This window comes from Ranitomeya imitator, chromosome 2, assembly GCF_032444005.1.
Source record: "Ranitomeya imitator isolate aRanImi1 chromosome 2, aRanImi1.pri, whole genome shotgun sequence".
NCBI classification, from domain to species: domain Eukaryota; kingdom Metazoa; phylum Chordata; class Amphibia; order Anura; family Dendrobatidae; genus Ranitomeya; species Ranitomeya imitator.
In genome coordinates this window covers 459,123,569-459,150,505 of record NC_091283.1, presented here as the reverse complement: position 1 = coordinate 459,150,505, position 26,937 = coordinate 459,123,569, and the positions used below count along the sequence as shown (strand labels likewise).

Here is a 26,937-nt window from a genome sequence, read left to right as displayed (position 1 = left end):
TTACTTACCCTTTGCATGACAATCATCCTTTGTACATGGTAGAGAACCCCTTGACTGTGAAGCATGGCGAGACACCATCTTTTGGAAGCGTTCCTGAGAAATGTTAGCCCACTCCTCATTGGCAGTGGCATCCAGTTAAATAATAATCTTATGTTTGCTGCTGTACCTGCTTTCTTCAAATTCCACCAAAAATTATATATATGGTTTATGTCACGTGACTATGACTGCCACTCAAGAGTCTTCCTGGGCTTCCTCTAAAAATAAGCCTTTTTGGACTTTGAGGTATGCTTGGGATCATTGTCCTGTTGGAAGGTCCAATGACACTCAAACATCAGCTCCCTCACAAAAGGCATGATGTTTTCTCTTAAGATTCCTGATGCATGATTAAATCCATCTTGTCCTCCATACACTAAAGATTTTGAGTACCAGATGAAGTCTAGCCATCCAGAGTGTCTCCGAGCTCCCGCCATGCTTCGCTGTAGGCATCACTGAGCCCCCACCATGATTCAGTATAGGTGTTCTTTTCAATGTATGTTTCATTCTTCCTACTGCAGACATACCACTGATCCAGAAGCTCGAAAGTACCAGTTTTGTTTCACTGCTCAGTAGAGCAGAATCCCAAAAATGTTTGTGGGTTATTTTTATGGTTCTGAATACATTTTCTTGCTTTTGGGTCAGTAGATCTGTATGTTTTGTTGATCAGGCCTGGAGACCATCAGTGTTTAGTATGCACCCTGCTGAGCAAACTGAAACCTCAATGTCTGCTGCCACCAAATCTCACTTCAGGTTTTTTGCAGTCTCTCAAGGGTTTTTGACCACTTGCTTCTTAAGGAACCTATGGGCAGCTTCATCTTTCTGCCACGTCCAGGTATTGTAGCCAGAGTTCCTATGACCTGGAACTTAGGAACTCTGCTTCCATCTGTAACTCTAGGAACACTCAATGGCTTTGAATATTTCTGTATTCTTCTTTTTTTTTTTGTCTTCAAGACAGTGATATCTTTGCTTAGCTTTTTACACTACTCTCTTGACGTGGCCATATTTCTAGCATGTAGAGTTGAGCAAAAAGATTAAAGCACTTTGGTCCAGCAGCCATGTTGGTCGTTTATTTCCACCGGTCCAGAGGCTGATGAAGCCCCTTGTAGTGGGTGACGCAATGCCCACTCACAATTGGCCATAGCAAGGGGCTGACTTTCGGCAACTGTAACATCGCAAAATGCGTTATTTGCTTTGCAAGTGAAGGTGAAGCTACATGTCTGTTTGAACATCTGTCTATTGGAAAAGCGTTTTCTGCTGGTTTTAATCTATTTTTTGCTCCAGCGTGACCAGTATGTGTTAGAGGGGTCTTTGGTCCCATTGGGGCTGTACTTCCACCACCTCTGCACTCATAGCTTTGCCCCATTGTTTAAGGGTTGACTCGCTGCTTTCCATAGACACTGAGTGACTCAACTGTGCAGTTATGTGTTTTCTATACAGACAAATTTCTGAATCCATTCACCTTCAGCAGAAGAAGGGTTAATTAATTTCTGCAGATCTTGGCTAATAACCCAGTTGCGTGGCGGTGAGGGGGGAAGTGTCTCCGAGCACGGGATGAGCCGTCCCGAGTGTTGCACATGTTAACAGGTTACTAAATGTTATACGCTGTCACCTGCCTATTCCAAGCCGCTCGGGTTCCACATTAAGTGAGTACACCCCGTCTTTCTACTTTTGTTTTCATTTAGTTGACAGAATTTTAGAACATCGTAAATAGCCAGCATACGTAGCAGCATTGCTAATGCAAATTTCCTTTAAAATATCCTCACTTGAATGATTTCCAGGAGGAGTAATGGCGAAACAGCTCTTCACAATTCAATGTAACAATAAGTTGTCTCTCCACATTGTCAAACTTTTTGGCGCCGGTTGTAAGTTGGGACTTTACCCACTGGCAAAAAGAGAAAAGTGGTCAATTTATCCATAAGTTTCCAAGAGGAGTAATCAAGGAACTTTTTTTTTTCCTGAAACAATTCAAGTGTTAAGTAACGCATGTAGTAAAATTGACACTTTGCACCATTTACAGTTTTGAGCACAAGTTGTTTTTTTTAGACCGGTGTGTAAAAAGAATTCTACAAAGAATGAATGATTTCCAAAATTGAAGTGATAATAGTCTTTTTTTTTTTTAAATGAGCAAAATAGAAATCTAAATCAAACCAATATTTGGTGACCGTCCTTTACCTTCAAAACCACATCAATTCTTCTAGGTACACTTGTACACAGTCAGAGTTGTTGTAATATTATAGTCAGGTGTTGGAGTAACCAATTATACCAAACATACGTGTAGGTTGAAGCACAATCATTATCTGATACAGAAACGGATGTGTAGGAGATTTAAAACTGCACCCGTACTCTGCTACAAAGGTGAGGTGAGACCGTTTAATGTTACAGGTCATACACCATGGCAAGATTCAGCAAAACCACAAGACACAAGGTAGTTATACTGCATCAGCAGGGTCTCTTCCAGGCAAGGATTTCAAAGCAGAGAACTATAGACGCAGTGGTCTACAACAGATGAGACACATCACGCTTACTTCACTTCGATATCCATCAGTTCCATCAACTTAGACCTAACATCAACCAGTGGGACCCAGCTACATCCGTCTACTGTTTGGATAAGTCTGGCCAGAAGTGTTCTTCATGGAGAAGAATTGCAGCTGAAAAGTCTTGTGTTCTTCATGGAAACAAAGGCAAGAGACTCAACTATGCCTAGAAACATAGGAAGTGGCAATGGCGGAATGGCAGCAGGTGTTTGGACTGAAGAGTCAAAGTGTGAAATATTTGGATGTAACAGAATTCAGTTTGTTCGCAGAAGAGCTGGAGAACAATACAATAATGAGTCTGCTGGAGCTTTGAAGCACGGTGGAGGCTCCTTGCAATGTTGGGGCTGAATTTCAGCAAATGGACTTGGGGATTAGGTCTGAATTAGTGGTGTACTCAATACTGAGAAATACAGGCAGATACTTGTCCATCATCCAAAACCATCAGGGAGTCAAATTTATTCTACAGTCGGATAACGACCCCAAACATACAGCCAATTTCATTGAGAATGATCTTCAGTGTTATAAACAACAAGTAGTTCCGGAAGTGATCATACAGCCCTGTTTTCCACATCCTTGAATCTGTCTGGGATTACATGAGAAGACAGAAGGATTTACACAATTGAAATCCACAGAAGATCTGCGGCTAGTTCCCCAAGATGTTTGGAATAACTTCCCTGCTGAGCTCCTTCAAAAGCTATGATCAAGTACAAGTGTACCGAGAAGAATTGATGTGGTTTTGAAGACACAGGACAGTCACACCAAATATTGATGTGATTTTAGATTTCTCTATAAATTATCACTCTTGTTTTTTATATCAATCTTTGCAGCATTTTTTCCACACCTGTATCCACCTCTGGATCACTGTTCTCTCCTTTGTTCCCATGACTCCTTCATTTCTCCCATTCGTAGATAATTTGTTTTCCTCTTCAGTTTTTCCATTTCCTGTGAATGTTCATTTCTCGATCCTTTCTACTTGCCCTGCTCTGCCCCCTGTGCCCGCCTTCTCCTCCCCCATAGTTTCTAAGTGTTTATAGATATTTATCCACTGGCAGACAGGCGTACAATGCGGCGTTGGTGGAATTATTCCCAACACATTATCATGTACATGTATTCAGCGGAAGGGACTGCCCTTTCAGGTCTTGTCAGCAAATGCAAAATAGATAATAAATGAATAGATAAATGAGCTATTTTGCATCCGCTGAAGGTTCTGCCAGCGTCAGTCTGTGCCCCCATATTTTAGGTTTACTTTTCTATGTAAAAAAACAAAACATTGGGTAATATCACACATAGACCTGTAGGGCAGTGCCCACGCCAAGATATGCATCGGCACTACCGGAGCAAAATGGATGCTTCCCCAGAACTTGGGTTGTGTGAGGTCTTGAGTATTCGTCAGAACTGAGCCAATGCAAGATGCCCACAGAGCTTAGTTGGTACGGTACAGTGCTTGATAAATGGGCACCTCTTGTCACCATAGGGTAATCTTGATTTGGCATATATTAGGTAGTATTATCTGTTTAGGATAATAGATATTTTATTGTAGATGTAGCAGGGCAGAGATTGTCATTTAACGCTGTGATTCATGTAAATCTCCCTGCTTGAGTTAACCCATAGGCTTATCTGCAGTCCTATGCAAAACGACAGGTGATCACTCTTATTATCATGACTGTGCCAAATGGAAACCTGTCCTCTGTACAAGTAGCATACACTGTGGTCCTGCTGCATCTAACAAGGTGGACTCTGCTGCATGTGGTGGGCTCTTGATGGATATTGTGCCACCCTGGTGCTATGTCTGTCCGGGGTTAATTTATGGTAATATTTTCTCTTCGCTTTTTGTTTGTTAGAGGATAAAAAAGATATCTCGGAATGTGTACCGCCGGAGAAAAAGAGTTCCTGGGCGCCTTTTTACCAAAGTAGCACTACTGAGTTAGGCTATGTTCACACTTAGTGTTTTTTGCTGCATTTTTTTTGTTTTTATTTAGCCAAAACCTGTTTATCAGTAAAGACAAAGCATAAAAAAACCTCACGTTTTGCAGCGTTTACTTGTTTTTATGGGTGCTGATTGCATGTGTGTTGTTCTCGACAGTCCATGCTTCCTAAGGTTAGCATTATTCACCAAAAACGCTGCAAAAACGTATGTTGCTTTTTTGATGAATTGTTTTGCACTTGCTCATTTCTTTCTATGGTGAAAAAATGCTGCAAAAAGGCTGAAAGAAGTGACATGCTGCCAATCAGTCAAGAAAAAAAAAATATCAAGCTTGTGGATGAGATTTCTGAAATCTCATAGCTTTTTCCAGTACGGTAAAAAGCCGTTTTAATTTGCTTAAAAAAAGTCTGTATGTGAACAGAGCCTTAGTCACTTGGCACAGCCTGTACATTTACATAGGACTGCAGCTATGGCATTACCTTGCCTTTGTACATTTTCCTGGTACACAAGTGAATCCTTTCACTGTTTCAGCTCTGCTACATCGGTGTGTCTAATCCACATTACTCAGATATTTCTGGACAGTTAGAGAAATCCAAAAATGCAGTGAAAGATCAATCTATGCAATTACAGAGGTTACCATGTGTAATGTGCCAAGCGGGCAGCCGGGCACAACCACGAATATTCGTCATTACTGCGTTTGCATAGCTTGTCCCCCTGTGTGTCAGTCTTTACTGTAGGTGTGGAATTCTCTTCATGAATAAGGAGGCTCTGGCTGACTTTTAGTAGATGATGTAAGAGCTGAAGCCGCAGTTTGTGAAGGAGAAAGTTTATGTCTGGACTTTGGCCGTGACCTGTCATATTGGAGTACATGTTGCTATTGTGCAATATCCAGTGATGTAAAGTACACAAAAACTGGGCCGACCTTCAGCTTTTTTCTCAGAGCAGGGTTCAGTGTCAGCTTTACGTAACAGTCACCCTTCTCTCGCTGACAGGCACGGACTCTGACAATTCCTCTGGAGAGTTCGCAGAGATGACGCTCCCCGACCAGAACAGGGCGGCCGAGGTCGAGAGGGGTCCGCAGGAGAATGGAGTCAAGAAGCATCGGTAAGCCTGTATTTATTTTTAAAAAATTCTTATTTTTTTTTTTTTTTTTTAAATATAGGTACACTCACTCTAAAACCACACTTTATCATGCAGTCAACTGCTTTCTGCTATCAGCCATTTCAGAAAAATACATTTGCTATTCTTTCACATACTGCTGTCTGGTAATTGGGACATATAGACGAGGGGTCGTTGTGAAGGACTGCCACGTTTGGTTTATAGACAAGTGGATTTTCAATTAAAAGAACTACAGAAAAAGTGCTAAATGTATAATTGGAGGTGCGACCACGAGAACAGGGGTCCAATGTCTCTCTCGTGTCTAGAATCATAGTTCACATGCACAATCCCCTCTTTATTAACTCCTTTGTATTCACCATAGACAATGTATGGAGAAGGAGTCGGTCCCTTTCCAGTAACTTGAGGAACATGGGACCCCCGCTGTTGTGATTGGCGGAGGATCCATCAGTCTGACCTCCACTGATAATACATTGTTCACCTAAATGTTAGTGGTGGGATAACCCATTTATAATATCAAGAAAATCAGTACACAAAAACAATAATGGAATTGGTCAGACAATAACACTGATGGTAGAGAATCTTGTCATAAGAGCTTATAGTCTAAAGTGACACGGGTATGGTCATTTGGAAATCTTACTTGTCATTGGATGTAAAGTGCGTCTCCTCCTTTCTACAGAAACACCTGAATACTTTGCCTTTTGCACCAATTCAGTTATTACATTTGCATCCAGTGCTGTACTCAGAATTCTGCTACAGTAGTTGCCCTCAGAAAGAAACAGCAGTTCAGCGCCTCCTGCTGTCAGACATGTGACCTAACAGCTGAGCGCTGACTGTATCACTTTTCTCTGGGGTCCCAAAATGCACTGCAGTCTGGTAGCAGAGAGCATCATGAGACCCAGGATCTGTGAGTGACGAGGATTTATCAAGTTGCTCAATGTTTTATGTCAATTTTGAAGTGGTGGTCCCATCTCGTATAACGTACAGTGGGGCAAAAAAGTATTTAGTCAGTCAGCAATAGTGCAAGTTCCACCACTTAAAAAGATGAGAGGCGTCTGTAATTTACATCATAGGTAGACCTCAACTATGGGAGACAAACTGAGAAAAAAAAATCCAGAAAATCACATTGTCTGTTTTTTTAACATTTTATTTGCATATTATGGTGGAAAATAAGTATTTGGTCAGAAACAAACAATCAAGATTTCTGGCTCTCACAGACCTGTAACTTCTTCTTTAAGAGTCTCCTCTTTCCTCCACTTATTACCTGTAGTAATGGCACCTGTTTAAACTTGTTATCAGTATAAAAAGACACCTGTGCACACCCTCAAACAGTCTGACTCCAAACTCCACTATGGTGAAGACCAAAGAGCTGTCAAAGGACACCAGAAACAAAATTGTAGCGCTGCACCAGGCTGGGAAGACTGAATCTGCAATAGCCAACCAGCTTGGAGTGAAGAAATCAACAGTGGGAGCAATAATTAGAAAATGGAAGACATACAAGACCACTGATAATCTCCCTCGATCTGGGGCTCCACGCAAAATCCCACCCCGTGGGGTCAGAATGATCACAAGAACGGTGAGCAAAAATCCCAGAACCACGCGGGGGGACCTAGTGAATGAACTGCAGAGAGCTGGGACCAATGTAACAAGGCCTACCATAAGTAACACACTACGCCACCATGGATTCAGATCCTGCAGTGCCAGACGTATCCCACTGCTTAAGCCAGTACATGTCCGGGCCCATCTGAAGTTTGCTAGAGAGCATTTGGATGATCCAGAGGAGTTTTGGGAGAATGTCCTATGGTCTGATGAAACCAAACTGGAACTGTTTGGTAGAAACACAACTTGTCGTGTTTGGAGGAAAAAGAATACTGAGTTGCATCCATCAAACACCATACCTACTGTAAAGCATGGTGGTGGAAACATCATGCTTTGGGGTTGTTTCTCTGCAAAGGGGCCAGGACGACTGATCCGGGTACATGAAAGAATGAATGGGGCTATGTATCGTGAGATTTTGAGTGCAAACCTCCTTCCATCAGCAAGGGCATTGAAGATGAAACGTGGCTGGGTCTTTCAACATGACAATGATCCAAAGCACACCGCCAGGGCAACGAAGGAGTGGCTTCGTAAGAAGCATTTCAAGGTCCTGGAGTGGCCTAGCCAGTCTCCAGATCTCAACCCTATAGAAAACCTTTGGAGGGAGTTGAAAGTCCGTGTTGCCAACTGAAAAGCCAAAAACATCACTGCTCTAGAGGAGATCTGCATGGAGGAATGGGCCAACATACCAACAACAGTGTGTGGCAACCTTGTGAAGACTTACAGAAAACGTTTGACCTCTGTCATTGCGAACAAAGGATATATTACAAAGTATTGAGATGAAATTTTGTTTCTAACCAAATACTTATTTTCCACCATAATATGCAAATAAAATGTTAAAAAAACAGACAATGTGATTTTCTGGATTTTTTTTTCTCAGTTTGTCTCCCATAGTTGAGGTCTACCTATGATGTAAATTACAGACGCCTCTCATCTTTTTAAGTGGTGGAACTTGCACTATTGCTGACTGACTAAATACTTTTTTGCCCCACTGTATGTCTAGGACCTCTGGGACCCTCCTTAGCTCTGAAAATGAATGGGCCAACAGTGATCATTAAGCGATGATACACCCCAGTGATATGCCATCCCTTGTCTCTTCGACTTTTTTCCTTTCTTTTTTTAACCTAAAATATATCAATCAAAAAGTACTATCTGCACAGCTGCCACTTAGTAACCCCATATTGTGTAATACTAACCCATTTCAGTAACAGACATCTTGTCACCATCGTCCTTTCCTGTTTTTTTTTTTCCATTTTAATTGGATAAGAAATATTGCGCAAGTTCAGATGATTATAACATAAACTCGCTCACCAGCCTCGACCAATGTAGTTCTGGAAAATTTAAGGGGGAAATATCAAGATTATCTGCTGAGATGGCAATTATTGTCACCTAATTTCCTACTACAGTACCTGATAGAAGAACATCTTATCTCCTGACCTCTCCTGCTGATATCACTGTGTCTTATGACATATCTCATGACATGTTCAGCTGTTCTCATGTGGAGTGTGGTGTCGCTGCAACATACATAGGACATTATTCTGCTGGTGGACTCACTGTACACATACATTACTTATTCTGGACTGATCTTGTATTATACTCTCAGTATTCTGCTGGTAGAGTCACTGTGTACATACAGTACATTACTTATCCTGTACTGATCCTCAGTTACATCCTGTATTATACTCCACAGCTGCACTCACTATTCTGCTGGTGGAGTCACTGTGTACATACAGTACATTACTTATCCTGTACTGATCCTCAGTTATATCCTGTATTATACTCCACAGCTGCACTCAGTATTCTGCTGGTGCAGTCACTGTGTACATACATTACATTACTTACCCTGTACTGATCCTGAGTTACATCCTGTATTATACTCCAGAGCTGCACTCACTATTCTGCTGGTGCAGTCACTGTGTACATACATTACATTACTTACCCTGTACTGATCCTGAGTTACATCCTGTATTATACCCAAGAGCTGCACTCACTATTCTGCTGGTGGAGTCACTGTGTACATACATTACATTACTTACCCTGTACTGATCCGGAGTTACATCCTGTATTATACTCCAGAGCTGCACTCACTATTCTGCTGGTGGAGTCACTGTGTACATACATTCCATTACTTGTCCTGTACTGATCCTGAGTTACATCCTGTATTATACTCCAGAGCTGCACTCACTATTCTGCTGGTGGAGTCACTGTGTACATACATTCCATTTCTTATCCTGTACTGATCCTGAGTTACATCCTGTATTATACTCCAGAGCTGCACTCACTATTCTGCTGGTGGAGTCACTGTGTACATACATTACATTACTGATCCTGTACTGATCCTGAGTTACATCCTGTATTATACCCCAGAGCTGCACTCACTATTCTGCTGGTGGAGTCACTGTGTACATACATTCCATTACTTATCCTGCACTGATCCTGAGTTACATCCTGTATTATACTCCAGAGCTGCACTCACTATTCTGCTGGTGGAGTCACTGTGTACATACATTACATTACTTATCCTGTACTGATCCTGAGTTACATCCTGTATTATACTCCAGAGCTGCACTCACTATTCTGCTGGTGGAGTCACTGTGTACATACATTACATTACTTATCCTGTACTGATCCTGAGTTACATCCTGTATTATACTCCAGAGCTGCACTCACTATTCTGCTGGTGGAGTCACTGTGTACATACATTCCATTACTTGTCCTGTACTGATCCTGAGTTACATCCTGTATTATACTCCAGAGCTGCACTCACTATTCTGCTGGTGGAGTCACTGTGTACATACATTCCATTTCTTATCCTGTACTGATCCTGAGTTACATCCTGTATTATACTCCAGAGCTGCACTCACTATTCTGCTGGTGGAGTCACTGTGTACATACATTACATTACTGATCCTGTACTGATCCTGAGTTACATCCTGTATTATACCCCAGAGCTGCACTCACTATTCTGCTGGTGGAGTCACTGTGTACATACATTCCATTACTTATCCTGCACTGATCCTGAGTTACATCCTGTATTATACTCCAGAGCTGCACTCACTATTCTGCTGGTGGAGTCACTGTGTACATACATTACATTACTTATCCTGTACTGATCCTGAGTTACATCCTGTATTATACTCCAGAGCTGCACTCACTATTCTGCTGGTGGAGTCACTGTGTACATACATTACATTACTTATCCTGTACTGATCCTGAGTTACATCCTGTATTATACTCCAGAGCTGCACTCACTATTCTGCTGGTGGAGTCACTGTGTACATACATTACATTACTTATCCTGTACTGATCCTGAGTTACATCCTGTATTATACCCCAGAGCTGCACTCACTAATAATCTGCAAGTGGAGAATTGTGTATAAACATGAATTATTCTAAATTATACTCCAGAGCTGTACTCACTATTATTCAATGACTACTCTACTTTGCTGCATTTCTTGCTATTCCATTTTCTCCATACAGTGGGATTTGCAGATCTAGAAGGATACAATGTATGTGTGGAATCCCATCAGAGGAACACCACAAATATTTTTTTTTGGTGCATTTTGCAAGGGACTTCTTCCAGTGGGAAGCCGCAGAATAGTGAGTGGTGCTCTGGAGTATATAATACAGGATGTAACTCTGGATTAGTGCACCATGATCAATAAACATGTATTTTTCAGGTGTAAATGACATGTAAGGGGATGTACAATGTTGGGCATGGGCTTTAGGGGGGCTCAGCAGTTTAGGTCAGTATATACCTTACATAACGTATGTGGATTCTGATGGAGAAGCCTCCTCCTACTGCTTCATGTGTTGGCACTGTGTTAGTAATGCAGAATAATTAAATAGAATAAAGAAGTGGAAATGATGGCTGCTGTGCTAATGCTTAATGCCCAGACGTTATTATAAGGGGGCACTTACTTTTAATACTTACATATAACAGCAGCTATTTATTGCCTTTTTAATAAGAGCACAGGGGGCATCGTGCTTAAATAAATGGTGCCAGGCAGCACGGGGTGAAGGCTTTGTATAAACCTATTTAGTAGTGTCGGGTAATTGCAGGAAAATGCATTAATGTTCCAGTCTCCGCCATTTGCCCAATAAACCTCAGTAGTAAACACTGGCTGATCGGACGCTGGCTAATGCGTGTCCGATAAGAATGATGGCCCACCATACTACAGAAGCTGCATGATTAGAGGTCCTGGAGGTGACCGTCAATATGGCCGATATTTCCATCTTAATAATAATAATAATTTTATTTATATAGCGCCAACATATTCCGCAGCGCTTTACAAATTATAGAGGGGACTTGTACAGACAATAGACATTACAGCATAACAGAAATCACAGTTCAAAATAGATACCAAGAGGAGTGAGGGCCCTGCTCGCAAGCTTACAAACTATGAGGAAAAGGGGAGACACGAGAGGTGGATGGTAACAATTGCTTTAGTTATTCGGACCAACCATAGTGTAAGGCTCGGGTGTTCATGTAAAGCTGCATGAACCAGTTAACTGCCTAAGTATGTAACAGTATAGACACAGAGGGCTATTAACTGCATAAAGTGTATGAGAACATGATATGAGGAACCTGATTGTTTTTTTTTTTGTTTTTTATGATAGGCCACACAGGGATCGTTAGGTTAATGTGTTGAGGCGGTAGGCCAATCTGAACAAATGAGTTTTTAGGGCACGCTTAAAACTGTGGGGATTGGGGATTAATCGTATTAGGTAGTGCGTATTAGGTAGTACTTAGGTAGTGCATTCCAAAGAATCGGCGCAGCACGTGTAAAGTCTTGGAGACAGGAGTGGGATGTTCTGATTATTGAGGATGCTAACCTGAGGTCATTAGCGGAGCGGAGGGCACGGGTAGGGTGGTAGACTGAGACCAGAGAGGAGATGTAGGGTGGTGCTGAGCCATGGAGTGCTTTGTGGATGAGGGTAGTAGTTTTGTACTGGATTCTGGAGTGGATGGTTAACCAGTGTAATGACTGGCACAAGGTAGAGGCATCGGTGTAACGGTTGGTGAGGAATATGATCCAGGCTGCAGCATTTAGCACAGATTGGAGTGGGGAGAGTTTGGTAAGAGGGAGGCCGATTAGTAGAGAGTTACAATAGTCCAGACGAGAATGAATAAGTGAAACCGTAAGAGTTTTTGCACAGTCAAAAGTAAGAAAAGGGCGAATTCTAGAAATGTTTCTGAGGTGCAAATAAGAAGAGCGAGCCAGTGATCGGATGTGGGGGGTGAATGAAAGGTCAGTATCAAGGATGACCCCAAGGCAGCGGGCATGTTGCTTTGGAGTAATGGTGGAACCGCACACGGAGATGGCAATGTCAGGCAAAGGTAGGTTAGTAGAGGGAGAAAGCATGAGGAGTTCAGTTTTTGACAGGTTCAGTTTCAGATAGAGGGAGGACATGTTAGAGACAGCGGTAAGACTATCACTGGTGTTTTCTAAAAAGGTCGGCGTGATAACAGGAGAAGAGGTGTATAATTGGGTGTCGTCAGCATAGAGATGGTACTGGAAACCAAATCTACTGATTGTTTGTCCAATAGGGGCAGTATACAACGAGAAGAGGAGGGGGCCTAGGACTGATCCTTGAGGAACCCCAACAGTAAGGGGAAGGTGAGAGGAGGAGGAACCAGCAAAACATACAGTGAAGGAGCAGTCAGAGAGATAGGAAGAGAACCAGGAGAGAACGGTGTCCTTGAGGCCGATGGAGCGGAGCATAGTGAGGAGGAGCTGATGATCCACAGTGTCGAATGCTGCTGAGAGATCCAAGAGAATTAGCATGGAGTAGTGACCATAAGATTTATCTGTTAGTAGGTCATTAGAGACTTTAGTGAGGGCAGTTTCAGTAGAGTGTAAAGAGTGGAAACCAGATTGAAGAGGGCATCTTCCCAGCGGTTTTACCCAGCATTTCCAGAGTCCTGATGGAAAATGTGGCATCGGGACGTGTGATTCCTGTATAATTGGCCCGATTTGCCATTTGTGACATTGTGTAAGAAGTTCTGCAATTTTACAATATTCCTTGCATTCCCATGCCTAGACTGATTTGCTTGCTGTCAATGATTTTAAACATATCTGAGTCTGAGAAGTGTTAGATCAATACGTGGTTTCACCGCTGAGGATTTGTTACAGTTGCATTTCTGTAGAAGCCAAACCATATGGACTCCATACTCTTCCGATTTTCCCCTGCGCTGATACATTGTAGCGAGCTAGCTGAGCTATGATTGTCCATTGTACCAAATCCACAGCTGTGAGAAGCATTGGTAAACAAGATGTACTAAATCAGGCAATATATCAAATAAATCACTTTATTCATTAATTTAAAAAAAAAAAATGAAAAAACGTATAGAATACAAAAGACCAGTTAAATAGGGTTTAATAAGAGGGTGAAGGATGTTCCTTGATGAAGGGGAGGGAATAATATGTAATCAGTACAGATATATAAAGTGTACATGAACATTCATAAGTACAGAATATAGTAACAAATGTCAAATATTTACAAAGAAGATGATTTAATATTGCATGAATATTCCACAGTACCAAAAAGTATCAGAGTCCCATTATGGGGAGCTGAAGCGTTTGTAAACCCCCTAGCCTAAAAGGGCTGAAGACATGATACTGACGAGAGAAGCCACAGCCACCACCCCAACGCGCGTTTCGCTTCCGATTCACCAAGTGAGAAGTATTAGGCCTGCATAAGTTTGTCCGAGAGAGATAAAGACACTGACCGCAAGCAAAGATCTTAATATTAAAAATTAGTTGAAACTTTCCCTCCTCAAAATAAAGCGTGTGATAAAATAAAATGCGATGAGAATTTGTAAGGGCCTGACAGAAGAGGATGACCCCGGAGTTTTATTTTTTTTGACGGGAGTGATGTACTCCGCAGCACAGGACCAGCAATTGTGAATCCCCGGCTCTCGCTGTCTCACACACAAAGCTTTTAATCTGTGCTCGCTGGTGATGCTTGGTGAAGTTCTTAGAAGACTTTGCTCCCCTATTAAATCTGTAATCTAGTCATCCCGCGTGTCCAGACTTGGCAGGATTTACAGTTCTGAACCCGGTACATCAGATCTCTCCCCCGACTCATTGATGACATTTAACCACTGCCTTTCCATCACCTGCCTGGCACTGGGATGTCTCTATTCATTAGGTGATCTGCTGAATGATAACATCTACTCATGGTTTTGTTTGTTTTTCCAACTAGTCCTGGACATGTCGGTCCTATGTAACATTAATCCACTAACATCAGTTAATCCATCTAGTGGTAATTGGGTAAAATGTCATGTGATGTCGGCCCCTTAGGACTTCCTGTCAGTGGTCAGATCCCGAGCCTCTTTTGGCTGCCATTGAGTATAATGGTCCATACATGGCCAGTGGGATCTTATATAGGCTCAGAAGGACACTACTACCCCCATCGTTCAGACTGTTCTGGAATATCCTATCAATAATGCTGTTGATGTAGCAGGAGGCACAGCCGGAGCATTGCATACATGGCACCTGTGTCTGATGTTCTCCTTCTTTATCTTTCTCAGGACCACACTGCCTGCGCCTATGTTCTCTAGAAATAATTTCAGCGTGTGGAGCATATTGAAGAAGTGCATAGGACTGGTAAGTCTGCAGAATATCCCTGTCCTGGGGGCTGCAATGTGGAGGGACACCTGTAAGGAATTTAGTTAACGTACACATCACCATCATAGACCTCCATATTGCTGACATGCATTATGATCACATGAACCCAGCATGTGACTGCATGGACTAGTAGCCTTAGTGTTATATGAGGATTTAAAGGGGTTCTCCCATGACCGCAAATGTTGACATGCAACTGCCTACTAATTGGTGAGGTCGCAACTGCCTGAACTTCCCCCACTGACTCCCAGAATGAAGGGGCTTCAGTGTAGCCATGTTGCAGTTACGTGATCAATGCATTTGGTGGTATAGGGGGCGCAACTGAGCCACTAAGAGATGATATGATGGGTTGCAATAATCCACTTATGCTACAGGTGCTGGATTCTGTAATCCCCTGCAGAAGAAAGCAATGTGGAAATGAGTGTAATGTACCTGACAGAGCGCTGCCGCCTCCCTGAGCACGTGGTTGGGATGAGACCCGATGGTTCTCAAAATCCATGGCCACACACACAAGTGACTGGTTGCTGGATTTTTTGGGGTCCACTAGTGTCCTGGCTCATCCGATGGATATTCCATGTATTTGCTAAATCAAGCGGCGTGCCTGTGGATATGTCTGAACTGTAACACCCGGGCATTGCCTAACTTTTTAAAAAGTTCTAGTTTTATATAAAAGCCTGAGAATTTGACAGGAGATGATATAGATCTACAGATTTTTCTCTTCTTTTTTTTTTTCTTTTCGGTGCTATGCTGTTCTATGGTCTCATGGCACCTGTCATTATACCAACAGGTTTGACCTGCAGTAATTGCAGATTTTTTTTTCCATAAATGATATTATTTTCCTCCTTATGGCAGATAAAGATTTTAATATCCCAGGAGCTGCTCTTCCCAGACGTCTTTTCTTATCTTTCTCTCTCTGCCTCCAGGAGCTCTCGAAAATCACCATGCCAATCGTCTTTAACGAGCCCCTGAGCTTCCTGCAGAGAATCACAGAATACATGGAGCACACATACCTGCTGAACAAAGCCTGCTCCTACACCGATCCGCTGCTCAGAATGCAGGTCAGTATCCGACACGCAACGCGTTCTGCATAAATCGAGCGTCTGCCATAAGCAAGCTGGGGAAGGTTGGGCGCTCGGGCTGCGTGCAGACATTTCAGTCTCACCGCAGGGTTGCAGGCATAACAGCCAGCGCCGATCTTTACAAACTTTGCTGTCAGACGTAATCTGCAAACAACAGGAATCGATCTGTCGCTCGCAGACCTGGAAGCCATAGTAAGAGAGCAGAGATGCATGTGTGCTCCTATCTACAAAAGCTGGTTTAACGAGGGTGGCGGGGGGCGACTGGTACAGTTGGGATTTTTCGTGCGTAAGTCTTCCTGCATGTACGCAAGACATTACGTCCGTACAGCAGCATTGTGGTCATCAGCGGTTTATTGTAGCAGATTTTCACCGCTGTCTAATGACAGGAGGTATAAGATGTTATATTAGGCTACTTTCACACTAGCGTCGGAATCTCCCCGTCGCAATGCATCGGGATAGATTCCGACGCTAGCGTTTAACGCATTGCACAATGGAGGCAGTGGATGCATTTCTCCGGCGCATCCGCTGCCCCATTGTAAGGTGCGGGGAGGTGGGGGCGGAGTTCCGGCCGCGCATGCGTGTTCGGAAAATGCGGTCCGTCAGGAGCAAAAAACGTTACATGTAGCGTTTTTTGCTCCCGATGGTCCGCAGAAGCAATCCGTCGCAATGTGTCGTCAATACAAGTCTATGGGGAAAAAACGCATCCTGCAAGCACTTTTGCAGGATGCGTTTTTTCTGCAAAACGACGCATTGCGGCGGATTACAGTTAACGCTAGTGTGAAAGTAGCCTTACTTGGCGTCACTTCAAGAACTCCATTGTTACAAAGCAACAGCTCTAAGCACGACACCAAATAAATGCACTAAAACAAAAGCAGTCATGTATGGAGAACACCCAGCAAAGGGGTACAATTCCAAAAAAGGGAACGAAAACTTCAGATCTGATTTGCGGTTTACTACCGGGGTCTCCAAGACTTAAATGGGTTTCTGTTAAGACCATTTTCTAGTGGTACGGGTCCTAGTACAAGAGCACAAATGATACATATCTTGCGCTGAGAAATCAAGATTTGAAGCCATATGCAAATTAGCTTGGAAGTGCATTGGGGGCGTGTCTAGGTACGACACACCCCGATGCACTGATAGGCTAATTTCCGTGTGGATAAAGTTCATGTGTCGGGTCTTCCATAGGTGATATCTATACTAAGGATATTGATATAGTTAAAAGCTACCTTGATGCCACGTAAGTTGTGTAACTATAGAATAGATGCGTATCCACGAGGAAACACAGAGAAATGTAGGTGCTAAGTGCTGGAATAACTATAGCCCCATACAAAAGTTCCAAGGAGACATGTTTCACAATAGTAGCTTAGTAATAAATTACTACATATGGATCATGTTCGACATCAGAACCAGGCACAAAAAACCTGAGCGGCAGATGGATTTTACTCCCCCACCTATGCACCCGACGCACGTTTCGCTGTCGCTTCCTCAAAGGGTGGGTCATCCCCTGTGCAGGGGGCCACCAGCTTTCTGACGAGTTACAAACCTGTTTCTTCAATTACAAACCCGAGTCGCATGTTCTGGAGGTTACTCCCAGAAGAAGCCTTTCCTCTTCCTAATGTATTTCTGAGACATTTTATTTCCTTTTCTCCTCCCCGCTGGCTGATTTGATAGTAGATCGTATTAAATAATCCGGTCTGTACTGCTAAAGTGCTTGTCTCATTGATAACTTTTTATTTTTCTATATTTGCTCTTCCTGTTATCCCTTTTTTGTAAAGAAATGTTGCGGATTACTGTTTAAATCCGGCTGTTATATGAAATGTGTTTTTGCAAAAAACTTTTGTAATTTTTTTTTTCATATTGCGTCACAATCTGTATTTTTATTTTTTTGCGTTTAAATCTTACAATTTTCACACTGGCCGCTTCAGACTCCTGCTTGCAGTAGACGTTTCAGCAGTCTCGTTATCGTTACAAGCAGGAATACAATGACAGGTGACACCTCTACTACTGCTAACACAGGATCCACCAATCACAATAGCTGGTGTCACAGCTGGGGACACGCTCCCCCCTTTTCGCTCATTAGACACCTACATAAGATAGGAAACAGCAAGTATGAAACTCCCAATCTCAAAAAATATATATGTATATATATATGTATATATATATGTATGTATATATACAGTGGGGCAAAAAAGTATTTAGTCAGTCAGCAATAGTGCAAGTTCCACCACTTAAAAAGATGAGAGGCGTCTGTAATTTACATCATAGGTAGACCTCAACTATGGGAGACAAACTGAGAAAAAAAAAATCCAGAAAATCACATTGTCTGTTTTTTTTAACAATTTATTTGCATATTATGGTGGAAAATAAGTATTTGGTCAGAAACAAAATTTAATCTCAATACTTTGTAATATATCCTTTGTTGGCAATGACAGAGGTCAAACGTTTTCTGTAAGTCTTCACAAGGTTGCCACACACTGTTGTTGGTATGTTGGCCCATTCCTCCATGCAGATCTCCTCTAGAGCAGTGATATTTTTGGCTTTTCGCTTGGCAACACGGACTTTCAACTCCCTCCAAAGGTTTTCTATAGGGTTGAGATCTGGAGACTGGCTAGGCCACTCCAGGACCTTGAAATGCTTCTTACGAAGCCACTCCTTCGTTGCCCTGGCGGTGTGCTTTGGATCATTGTCATGTTGAAAGACCCAGCCACGTTTCATCTTCAATGCCCTTGCTGATGGAAGGAGGTTTGCACTCAAAATCTCACGATACATGGCCCCATTCATTCTTTCATGTACCCGGATCAGTCGTCCTGGCCCCTTTGCAGAGAAACAGCCCCAAAGCATGATGTTTCCACCACCATGCTTTACAGTAGGTAGGGGGTTTGATGGATGCAACTCAGTATTCTTTTTCCTCCAAACACGACAAGTTGTGTTTCTACCAAACAGTTCCAGTTTGGTTTCATCAGACCATAGGACATTCTCCCAAAACTCCTCTGGATCATCCAAATGCTCTCTAGCAAACTTCAGACGGGCCCGGACATGTACTGGCTTAAGCAGTGGGACACGTCTGGCACTGCAGGATCTGAGTCCATGGTGGCATAGTGTGCTACTTATGGTAGGCCTTGTTACATTGGTCCCAGCTCTCTACAGTTCATTCACTAGGTCCCCCCGCGTGGTTCTGGGATTTTTGCTCACCGTTCTTGTTATCATTCTGACCCCACGGGGTGGGATTTTGCGTGGAGCCCCGGATCGAGGGAGATTATCAGTGGTCTTGTATGTCTTCCATTTTCTAATTATTGCTCCCACTGTTGATTTCTTCACTCCAAGCTGGTTGGCTATTGCAGATTCAGTCTTCCCAGCCTGGTGCAGGGCTACAATTTTGTTTCTGGTGTCCTTTGACAGCTCTTTGGTCTTCACCATAGTGGAGTTTGGAGTCAGACTGTTTGAGGGTGTGCACAGGTGTCTTTTTATACTGATAACAAGTTTAAACAGGTGCCATTACTACAGGTAATGAGTGGAGAAAAGAGGAGACTCTTAAAGAAGAAGTTACAGGTCTGTGAGAGCCAGAAATCTTGATTGTTTGTTTCTGACCAAATACTTATTTTCCACCATAATATGCAAATAAATTGTTAAAAAAACAGACAATGTGATTTTCTGGATTTTTTTTTCTCAGTTTGTCTCCCATAGTTGAGGTCTACCTATGATGTAAATTACAGACGCCTCTCATCTTTTTAAGTGGTGGAACTTGCACTATTGCTGACTGACTAAATACTTTTTTGCCCCACTGTATGTATATGTGTATATATATATATATATATATATATATATATATATATATATATATATATATATATATATAAATACACATCATGATATGGAAAAAAAAAAATCACATTTTTTAAATATAACATAAAAATCTGATTTAAACAGTAGGTCATTTTCCGACACAGAAAGTTCACATAAATGTTCCCTAATCCCAATTGAAGTCTTACTGTGAAACCCTGGGATTTGTTGCCATCAGATTGTAGCACTGCATCCAAATACACATTTGGGAGGTAGAGTACAGAGGGGCCATGAAGGGGCTTGGCCTACAAAAAAGGGGCATCCTTGGAAAGAAATATTTTGGCACCAAGCTGCATGCGCCCTTTCGGCTCAGTTGTCCACCAGGTTGCCGTGTACATTTGACTTCCTTGCTGGGGGAGTGCATTTGAATACATGTCTTGATGTGCACAGCAAGTTCTGTTTGCTATACAGAGGGCTGCCTCTCTGTGCTGCACAGGCTTGCTATAGGTTCTTTCCACATAGTTAGGTTTTTGTTGTGTTGTGAGGAGGGGTAATGGAGCCGCGGCACAGCAAGCACCTGTAGACTAATATCCGGTACGGGTCATATGGCCGATCTGTACGTAGTCCTCATAATCTGTAATAACGGCACCATTGGGATCCCAGCGCTGTGTAAATGAACACACCTAGGCACGTCCAGCTGTCACAACACAGGAAGCCGCTCTGGAATGAACCATTTCTAACACGTCCATTGGCCCTGTGCCTGGGACGTTATACTGGAATGTGGGGAAACCGCACCGGGGTGGTCTTTACTTGCCAAATCTGAGATCCCCCATTCCAGGCGATTGCAGGCTAACTATCACCTGCACAAAAGAATACACTGGCCCAAATCCAGGGCTTTTATCGGCATAAATCTTCAATAATTTTTCTTGGAAAGTTTTACAACTTTGAAATATACTTTGCATGTACGGTAAATTCCTGACTATATTCCACACCTCTGCTTGCGGTTGGTTAAACAGACCTAAAACTACTCACAGCTGTGGATTTGTTACACTTGTGTCTTTTTTTTTTATTCAGGTTCATTATATTAAACAAATTTTTTTTTTTTTACTTTTACAATCTAGTTACAAATGGAACAATAAAAGTGAGTGAAGTACGAAATACAGAATATAGAATATATGTCTGCCTATTACTTATATCAGCATAGCTTATTAATAGCAGTGCAGTGCAGATCAGTTCTTGGGAAGGTCACCGGACGCTGCGGAGCGAAGCAACTTTTATGGCAGATAGTAAAAAGCGATGCAAGACGTCCTGCAGAAAAGAGAAGTGTCACAACAATGACATAAAGCTGAGAAATATTCCTCTGCTCGTCTTCTCACTGCACTAAACACTGATGACCGGGGCATATAATGAGGGCACAAATCTTGCCATCCTGGGGTGGGTATTCAGCACGAGAACTGGTGGCTCAGGGCATAAAATTATCTAATTCAGTTTTATGGCATAGACAGTATAGTAAGAATAGAACCTACTTCTCACTTTGTTACTGTTTCGTTACTTTGTTACAATTGTATCCAATCCAGGTAATGTGCTGTGAGCCAAGTGCATCAATGGCACAAATCATTCCCCTGTTTGCTACAATGTGTCAGTGCAGGTGAAATGTACCAGTCTGGAAGGGGAGGCTGGACACACATGTAGCAAACCCCCAGCTGTGAAATGTGATAAATCTGAGATTTTCAGCCCTGGGTTTATATTTTGGGAAAATGCGGGACTGGGGTTCTCGACTCCATAAGTTGGAGGGGGTTACCACCTAGCACCACCATCTTGTGAAGTCTTTACCAGCTTTACATGTGCAGAGCTGCAATTAAAGGGGTTGTCTTATAAAAGCAAACCCTCTCTATATGAATCCAAATAGGAAGAATAATAATCTTTTATTTATTTAGTGCCAACATATTCCGCAGCGCTGTACTATTCAGAGATTCATATACAAGTCATTTGTAACATAATTAAAGATAGAATAATTAAAGTGAATATAATGAAGATCCCCTCCCCCCAGGGAAATGCCTTTATCCACTTTTAAAGGAATTGCATTATCGTGCAGCACATAGAAAAGTCAGAAAACAACACTGGTGTGACCGGTAACCCCACCGATCACCAAAGGGGTGATCTCCTGTACTGATCTCCATGACCCCCTAATGTTGGTAATCTGTGGATAACATATGCCATATATTGACACTTGGTGGAGTTCCCCTTCAATTCTCGTTTCTTCCCTGTACAGACAGTGGCCGCTTTTGCAGTCTCCGCTGTGGCATCTCAGTGGGAGAGGACAGGGAAACCATTCAACCCTCTTCTTGGAGAAACATATGAATTAATAAGGTGAGTGTGAGGGATTACGGAACCTCAGTAGAAGACCACGACCCCATCTGACCACTTCTTCATCTCTTCTAGGGAAGACTTGGGGTTCCGATTCATCTCCGAACAAGTCAGCCACCACCCACCCATTAGTGCCTTTCACGCCGAGGGACTGAACAAAGACTTCATCTTCCAGGGCTCCATCTATCCCAAGTTGAAGTTCTGGGGGAAGAGTGTAGAAGCCGAACCCCGAGGGACGATCACCTTAGAGCTACTCAAGTGAGTTTTAGGAGAGGGTCTTTTGAGTGGTGTTTGGCAACACAGAGACAACTTCATAATCTCTGCAGTGTGAGAACCTCCAATCAAACCACTCCCGATTATGTGGAGATTCTAGGCAAAAAAGCATGACAACCATATTGTCTGTCGTCCTGACTTCTCCGAACCACTACATCTTTTCGTATTGTTCTATTACATTTATTGTTTATGCCGTTTTTACACATTCTTTTTATTCCTAACTTCATCTGCACATAGGTGGATCCGGCCCCCAGGAGTGTAGTTTTTCTTTTTCTAATCTGTATATGAACATCTTCCTATCAGATCAATCACATTTCCTTAAATAGATTGTAAATCCGCAGTATTATTCACAGCAGGTGCTGCGTTCTCTTACAAGCCTACAGCTTTTACTATATCCGCTCACGATGATTTGCTAAATCAATATGGTGGCCTTATTGCCTTATTGTGAGCTTTTATTTTTATTTTCTGTTATTTACCTTTTTTTTATACACCAATTCCAGGTTTCTTTAACACTTTATTTACCATTTGAAATATATCTTAAAGGGATATTCCTGTTTAAACAAATGATCTCCTGTTCACTGGATTGGTATAACTTTTAGATTGTGGTGGGTCTGTCCGCTGATCGCCAGAATCAGAAGGCCCCGTCCTTCCCTCACCTCTAATTCAAGACCATGGCTAGGAGTTGAATGGCGCTCTGGTTGGGCATACACCCTGCCACTCGTTTCAGAACCCATTGCAATACATACACGTTAGATGGCAGTTTGTTCCTCTGACAGCTATTTTGGTCATCTGTCCCATACACAGGGACGCTCCTGTGTTCACCGTGAGAGGACCACTGCCAGTCATGTCCAACAGAAGCTTATGTCAAGAAGAAGAAAAGGATCAGCAGAACGAAATTGATGATGCCAGATCCTTATCTTCCCTTGCAATCAATCTTCCAGGACCTACATAACGTTATCAGCACATTCAGTTGACATTAGTCTAATGTGTATGGGTGCTTAAGATAGCCAAGCGGAGCATTACGGCCCCTTCATTTTAAGGATCAATGGGGTTTCAGAAGTTGGACCCCTTGTAATCAAGATCCTATCCCAATCTGTAGTAGGTATAATAATAATAGCAACTGCCTCCAATTGGAAATATAGTATAGTTCTTCTGATTCACTGTGACACTTACCCCGTGTGCAGGGCATTGCAGTAGCTTAGGTATCCATGGATGCAGTAGCTTAGGTACCCATGCTTACCACCACTCATATAGTGACAGCTAGTTGCTGGTCTCCATAACCATGAATACCTGAGCTACTGCAATGCCTTGCACATGGGGTAAACAACATAGGTCAACAGGAGAACTATACGACATTTCTAATTGGAGGTATTTGCTAATAATATCACTACACTTACTACATATTGGGAAAGGATCTTGAAGATGGGAATACCCCTTTAATGATCTGTCCATGGTTATGGCAGTTAAGATACAGGTATAGGATATGTGGGCACTGACATTGGCTGCCAAATGGCACATTAGTTTGCTAGTAATCATGTGAAAAGATCACCTTAGTGGCAACTCTGTATCTGAGACCTTATTAAAGCACCAAACATTCTGGCCTAGTGAAAAGTCTTGACTTCTGATGGATGTTTGTTACCTCCAGGCACAAAGATGTCTATACATGGACGAATCCCACCTGCTGTGTACACAACGTCATCATCGGGAAGCTGTGGATAGAGCAGTATGGCACGGTGGAGATCATAAACCACAGGTAACACACCGTATGCCTGCAGACAGTAAATCATAGGGGCTGTGGACCTGAAAGCCATGCATATATTCTATGCGCCTTTTACCAACAGTTATTGAATTAATTGCAACTGAGCTGCAATACCAGACACAACCCATAGACAAAGGGTGGTGCTATTTTTTGGTAAAAATAAAAATGTAATATTATGTCTCTGTGGCTAATAATTAATGTTTTTGTCTTTCCAGCACTGGTGAGAAGTGCGTCCTGAACTTCAAGCCCTGTGGCCTATTTGGGAAGGAACTGCACAGAGTAGAAGGTTATATTCAGGATAAGAAGTAAGTGCCAAGTCTTTATTTTCTGTGAATTAAGATTGGTGGAGACAACCTGCCAATAGCCCAGCTGGCTCTTTAAAGTAGCCACATAAAGGAGAGGTGGTCTATGTATGCCACCCTCTCGATTGAAGTCAATGGGGATAAGGGAATTTTTGTTTGGTTAGATAGAATGATGAAACAGCCAGAGAAAGTGGGTGGAAAGCCCCAGGGCATGTCAGCTCCTACAATCCAGGCACGGCCTTGCATCCATACAGGTTCTCCCTAGACTAATATGTGCAGGATATACCTGTTGATCTTACTTTCCCTCTATTTCACTATGCGCCATCTTCTTGCTGAGGTTGAACCTAAAGCGAAGATGCAGTTTAAAGAATGGGGGTGGTGGCTAAACAACAGCTGGAGCCTTCACTTCTCTGTGATCTAATGGGTGCAGAACTAGGTAGTGTTCCATACTGGAGAGGATAGATAGCAGGTATAGCCCACATTGGTGCTCGGCCATACAATAAGGCAGATTGCATTGGAAATTAATAAAACGTTGAGTATCTGGGCTGAAACTGGAGGAAATCAACACACATACTACATATTACCCCTAGAATCCCAATGGCACGTGCCATCTGCTGTCCCTAGGCCATATACCATGTACTGTGCCATCACAGGCTGTACAATCGCACTGCCCAGAAAAAAAATGTCTTTTCTTTCATGTGACCATCCCGTGCTGTCCATGCATCTGCTCCTGGCTGGATGAGACGCAGATTTCCCGGCACAGATACTCTTTATCGCCAATGTTGATTTATGCCAGTGTAGATACAACGCTCTCCAGACACCCCCAGTATATTGCAGCCATAACTGAATTAATTGCTGCAGTATGGACTTTTCCTCTCGAGAGTCATCTCTTCAGTCTGTCCAAGAGCCGAAATGGACCCTTAGGAGACTGAAGCTGTAGCAGATTCGGAGCGCTGCACAGATAACAAGGGCTGTCATACCAGAAACTGACTAGTATTTCACAGCACGTTTGGTACACATGGTGCAGTTCGGTTCACAGGACCTAATCCTGTGGCCATCAGGGGGAACCCTGAGAGCTGCCTCTTACCTGGCTGCCTCCTCGGCTCCTCAATTCATCAGCCATCCTGACATCATCATTGCTGCGTAGTAATGCATATGTGACATTAATCAAAAGAACATGAAAAGAAGATCGGTTGATGCCAGCAGGTAAAGGCCAGACATCATCATCACCATCCTCATTGGAGCTACATTTTCTACCAGTATGTCTTTGGAATGTGAGAGGACACTGGAGAACTTGGCTGTAATTATTTTCCTCCTCCATGCTTTACACTGTTGCTGCATATATTGGTTACTGTGTTTAGTGTACAAGCTTGCCACAATCAAACCTGATATTTTTAATCTTTTTTTTTTGTGAATTGTGATTGGTTTTCTTTCAATTCTTTTCCTTGTAGCAAAAAGAAGCTTTGTATGATCTATGGAAAATGGACTGAGTGTTTGTGGAGTGTAGATCCCGCTACATACGAAGCATATAAAAAGTCAGAGAAGAAAGGAGGCGAACAGAAGAAAAATAAACAGGCGAGTGGTTTAAGCACCTAATTACCTATTCTGATGATCTAAAGGTACCGTCACACTAGACGATATCGCTAGCAATCCGTGACGTTGCAGCGTCCTCGCTAGCGATATCGTCCAGTGTGACAGGCAGCAGCGATCAGGCCCCTGCTGTGCTGTCGCTGGTCGGGGAAGAAAGTCCAGAACTTTATTCCATCGCTGGACTCCCCGCAGACATCGCTGAATCGGCGTTTGTGACACTGATTCAGCGATGTCTTCACTGGTAACCAGGGTAAACATCGGGTAACTAAGCGCAGGGCCGCGCTTAGTAACCCGATGTTTACCCTGGTTACCATCCTAAAAGTAAAAAAAACAAACAGTACATACTTACCTACAGCCGTCTGTCCTCCAGCGCTGTGCTCTGCTCTCCTCCTGTACTGTCTGTGAGCGTCGGTCAGCCGGAAAGCAGAGCGGTGACGTCACCGCTCTGCTTTCCGGCCGCTGTGTTCACACAGACAGTACAGGAGGAGAGCAGAGCACAGCGCTGGAGGACAGACGGCTGTAGGTAAGTATGTAGTGTTTGTTTTTTTTTACTTTTAGGATGGTAACCAGGGTAAACATCGGGTTACTAAGTGCGGCCCTGCGCTTAGTTACCCGATGTTTACCCTGGTTACCGGCATCGTTGGTCGCTGGAGGGCGGTCTGTGTGACAGCTCTCCAGCGACCAAACAGCGACGCTGCAGCGATCCGGATCGTTGTCGGTATCGCTGCAGCGTCGCTAAGTGTGACGGTACCTTAAGGAAACTCCCTTGACTTGGTCTTCTCCCGGCTTTGCTCAGTGGATGATTTCACAAACTCCCCTCTCCCACTCTCTGACCACCACCTTCTTTCATTCTCTATCAAGAACTGCCATCCCGCTCAGGTCACCCCCACTTTCCACACTTATAGAAACATACAGGCCATTAACACCCAGGAACTTATGAAGAACTTGCA

The 26,937-nt window shown here is 42.9% G+C and overlaps 1 protein-coding gene across 5 annotated transcripts in view; it reads left to right on the top strand.

Moving 5' to 3' along the window:
- The window catches only part of OSBPL2 (oxysterol binding protein like 2), a 116,528-nt gene that overhangs the window by 81,872 nt on the left and 7,719 nt on the right, over positions 1-26,937 (top strand). For 3 of the 5 annotated variants that reach the window (XM_069751189.1, XM_069751187.1, XM_069751188.1), the window contains 8 exons: positions 5,487-5,598; positions 14,744-14,819; positions 15,761-15,895; positions 21,969-22,066; positions 22,139-22,321; positions 23,982-24,089; positions 24,311-24,400; positions 25,849-25,972. In XM_069751189.1, the coding sequence (XP_069607290.1) occupies positions 5,487-5,598; positions 14,744-14,819; positions 15,761-15,895; positions 21,969-22,066; positions 22,139-22,321; positions 23,982-24,089; positions 24,311-24,400; positions 25,849-25,972 (926 nt within the window). Of the gene's footprint in view, positions 1-1,656; positions 1,680-4,264; positions 4,380-5,486; positions 5,599-14,743; positions 14,820-15,760; positions 15,896-21,968; positions 22,067-22,138; positions 22,322-23,981; positions 24,090-24,310; positions 24,401-25,848; positions 25,973-26,937 lie in introns of those variants that run through there. The other 2 variants (XM_069751190.1, XM_069751185.1) reach the window with 2 other exon arrangements.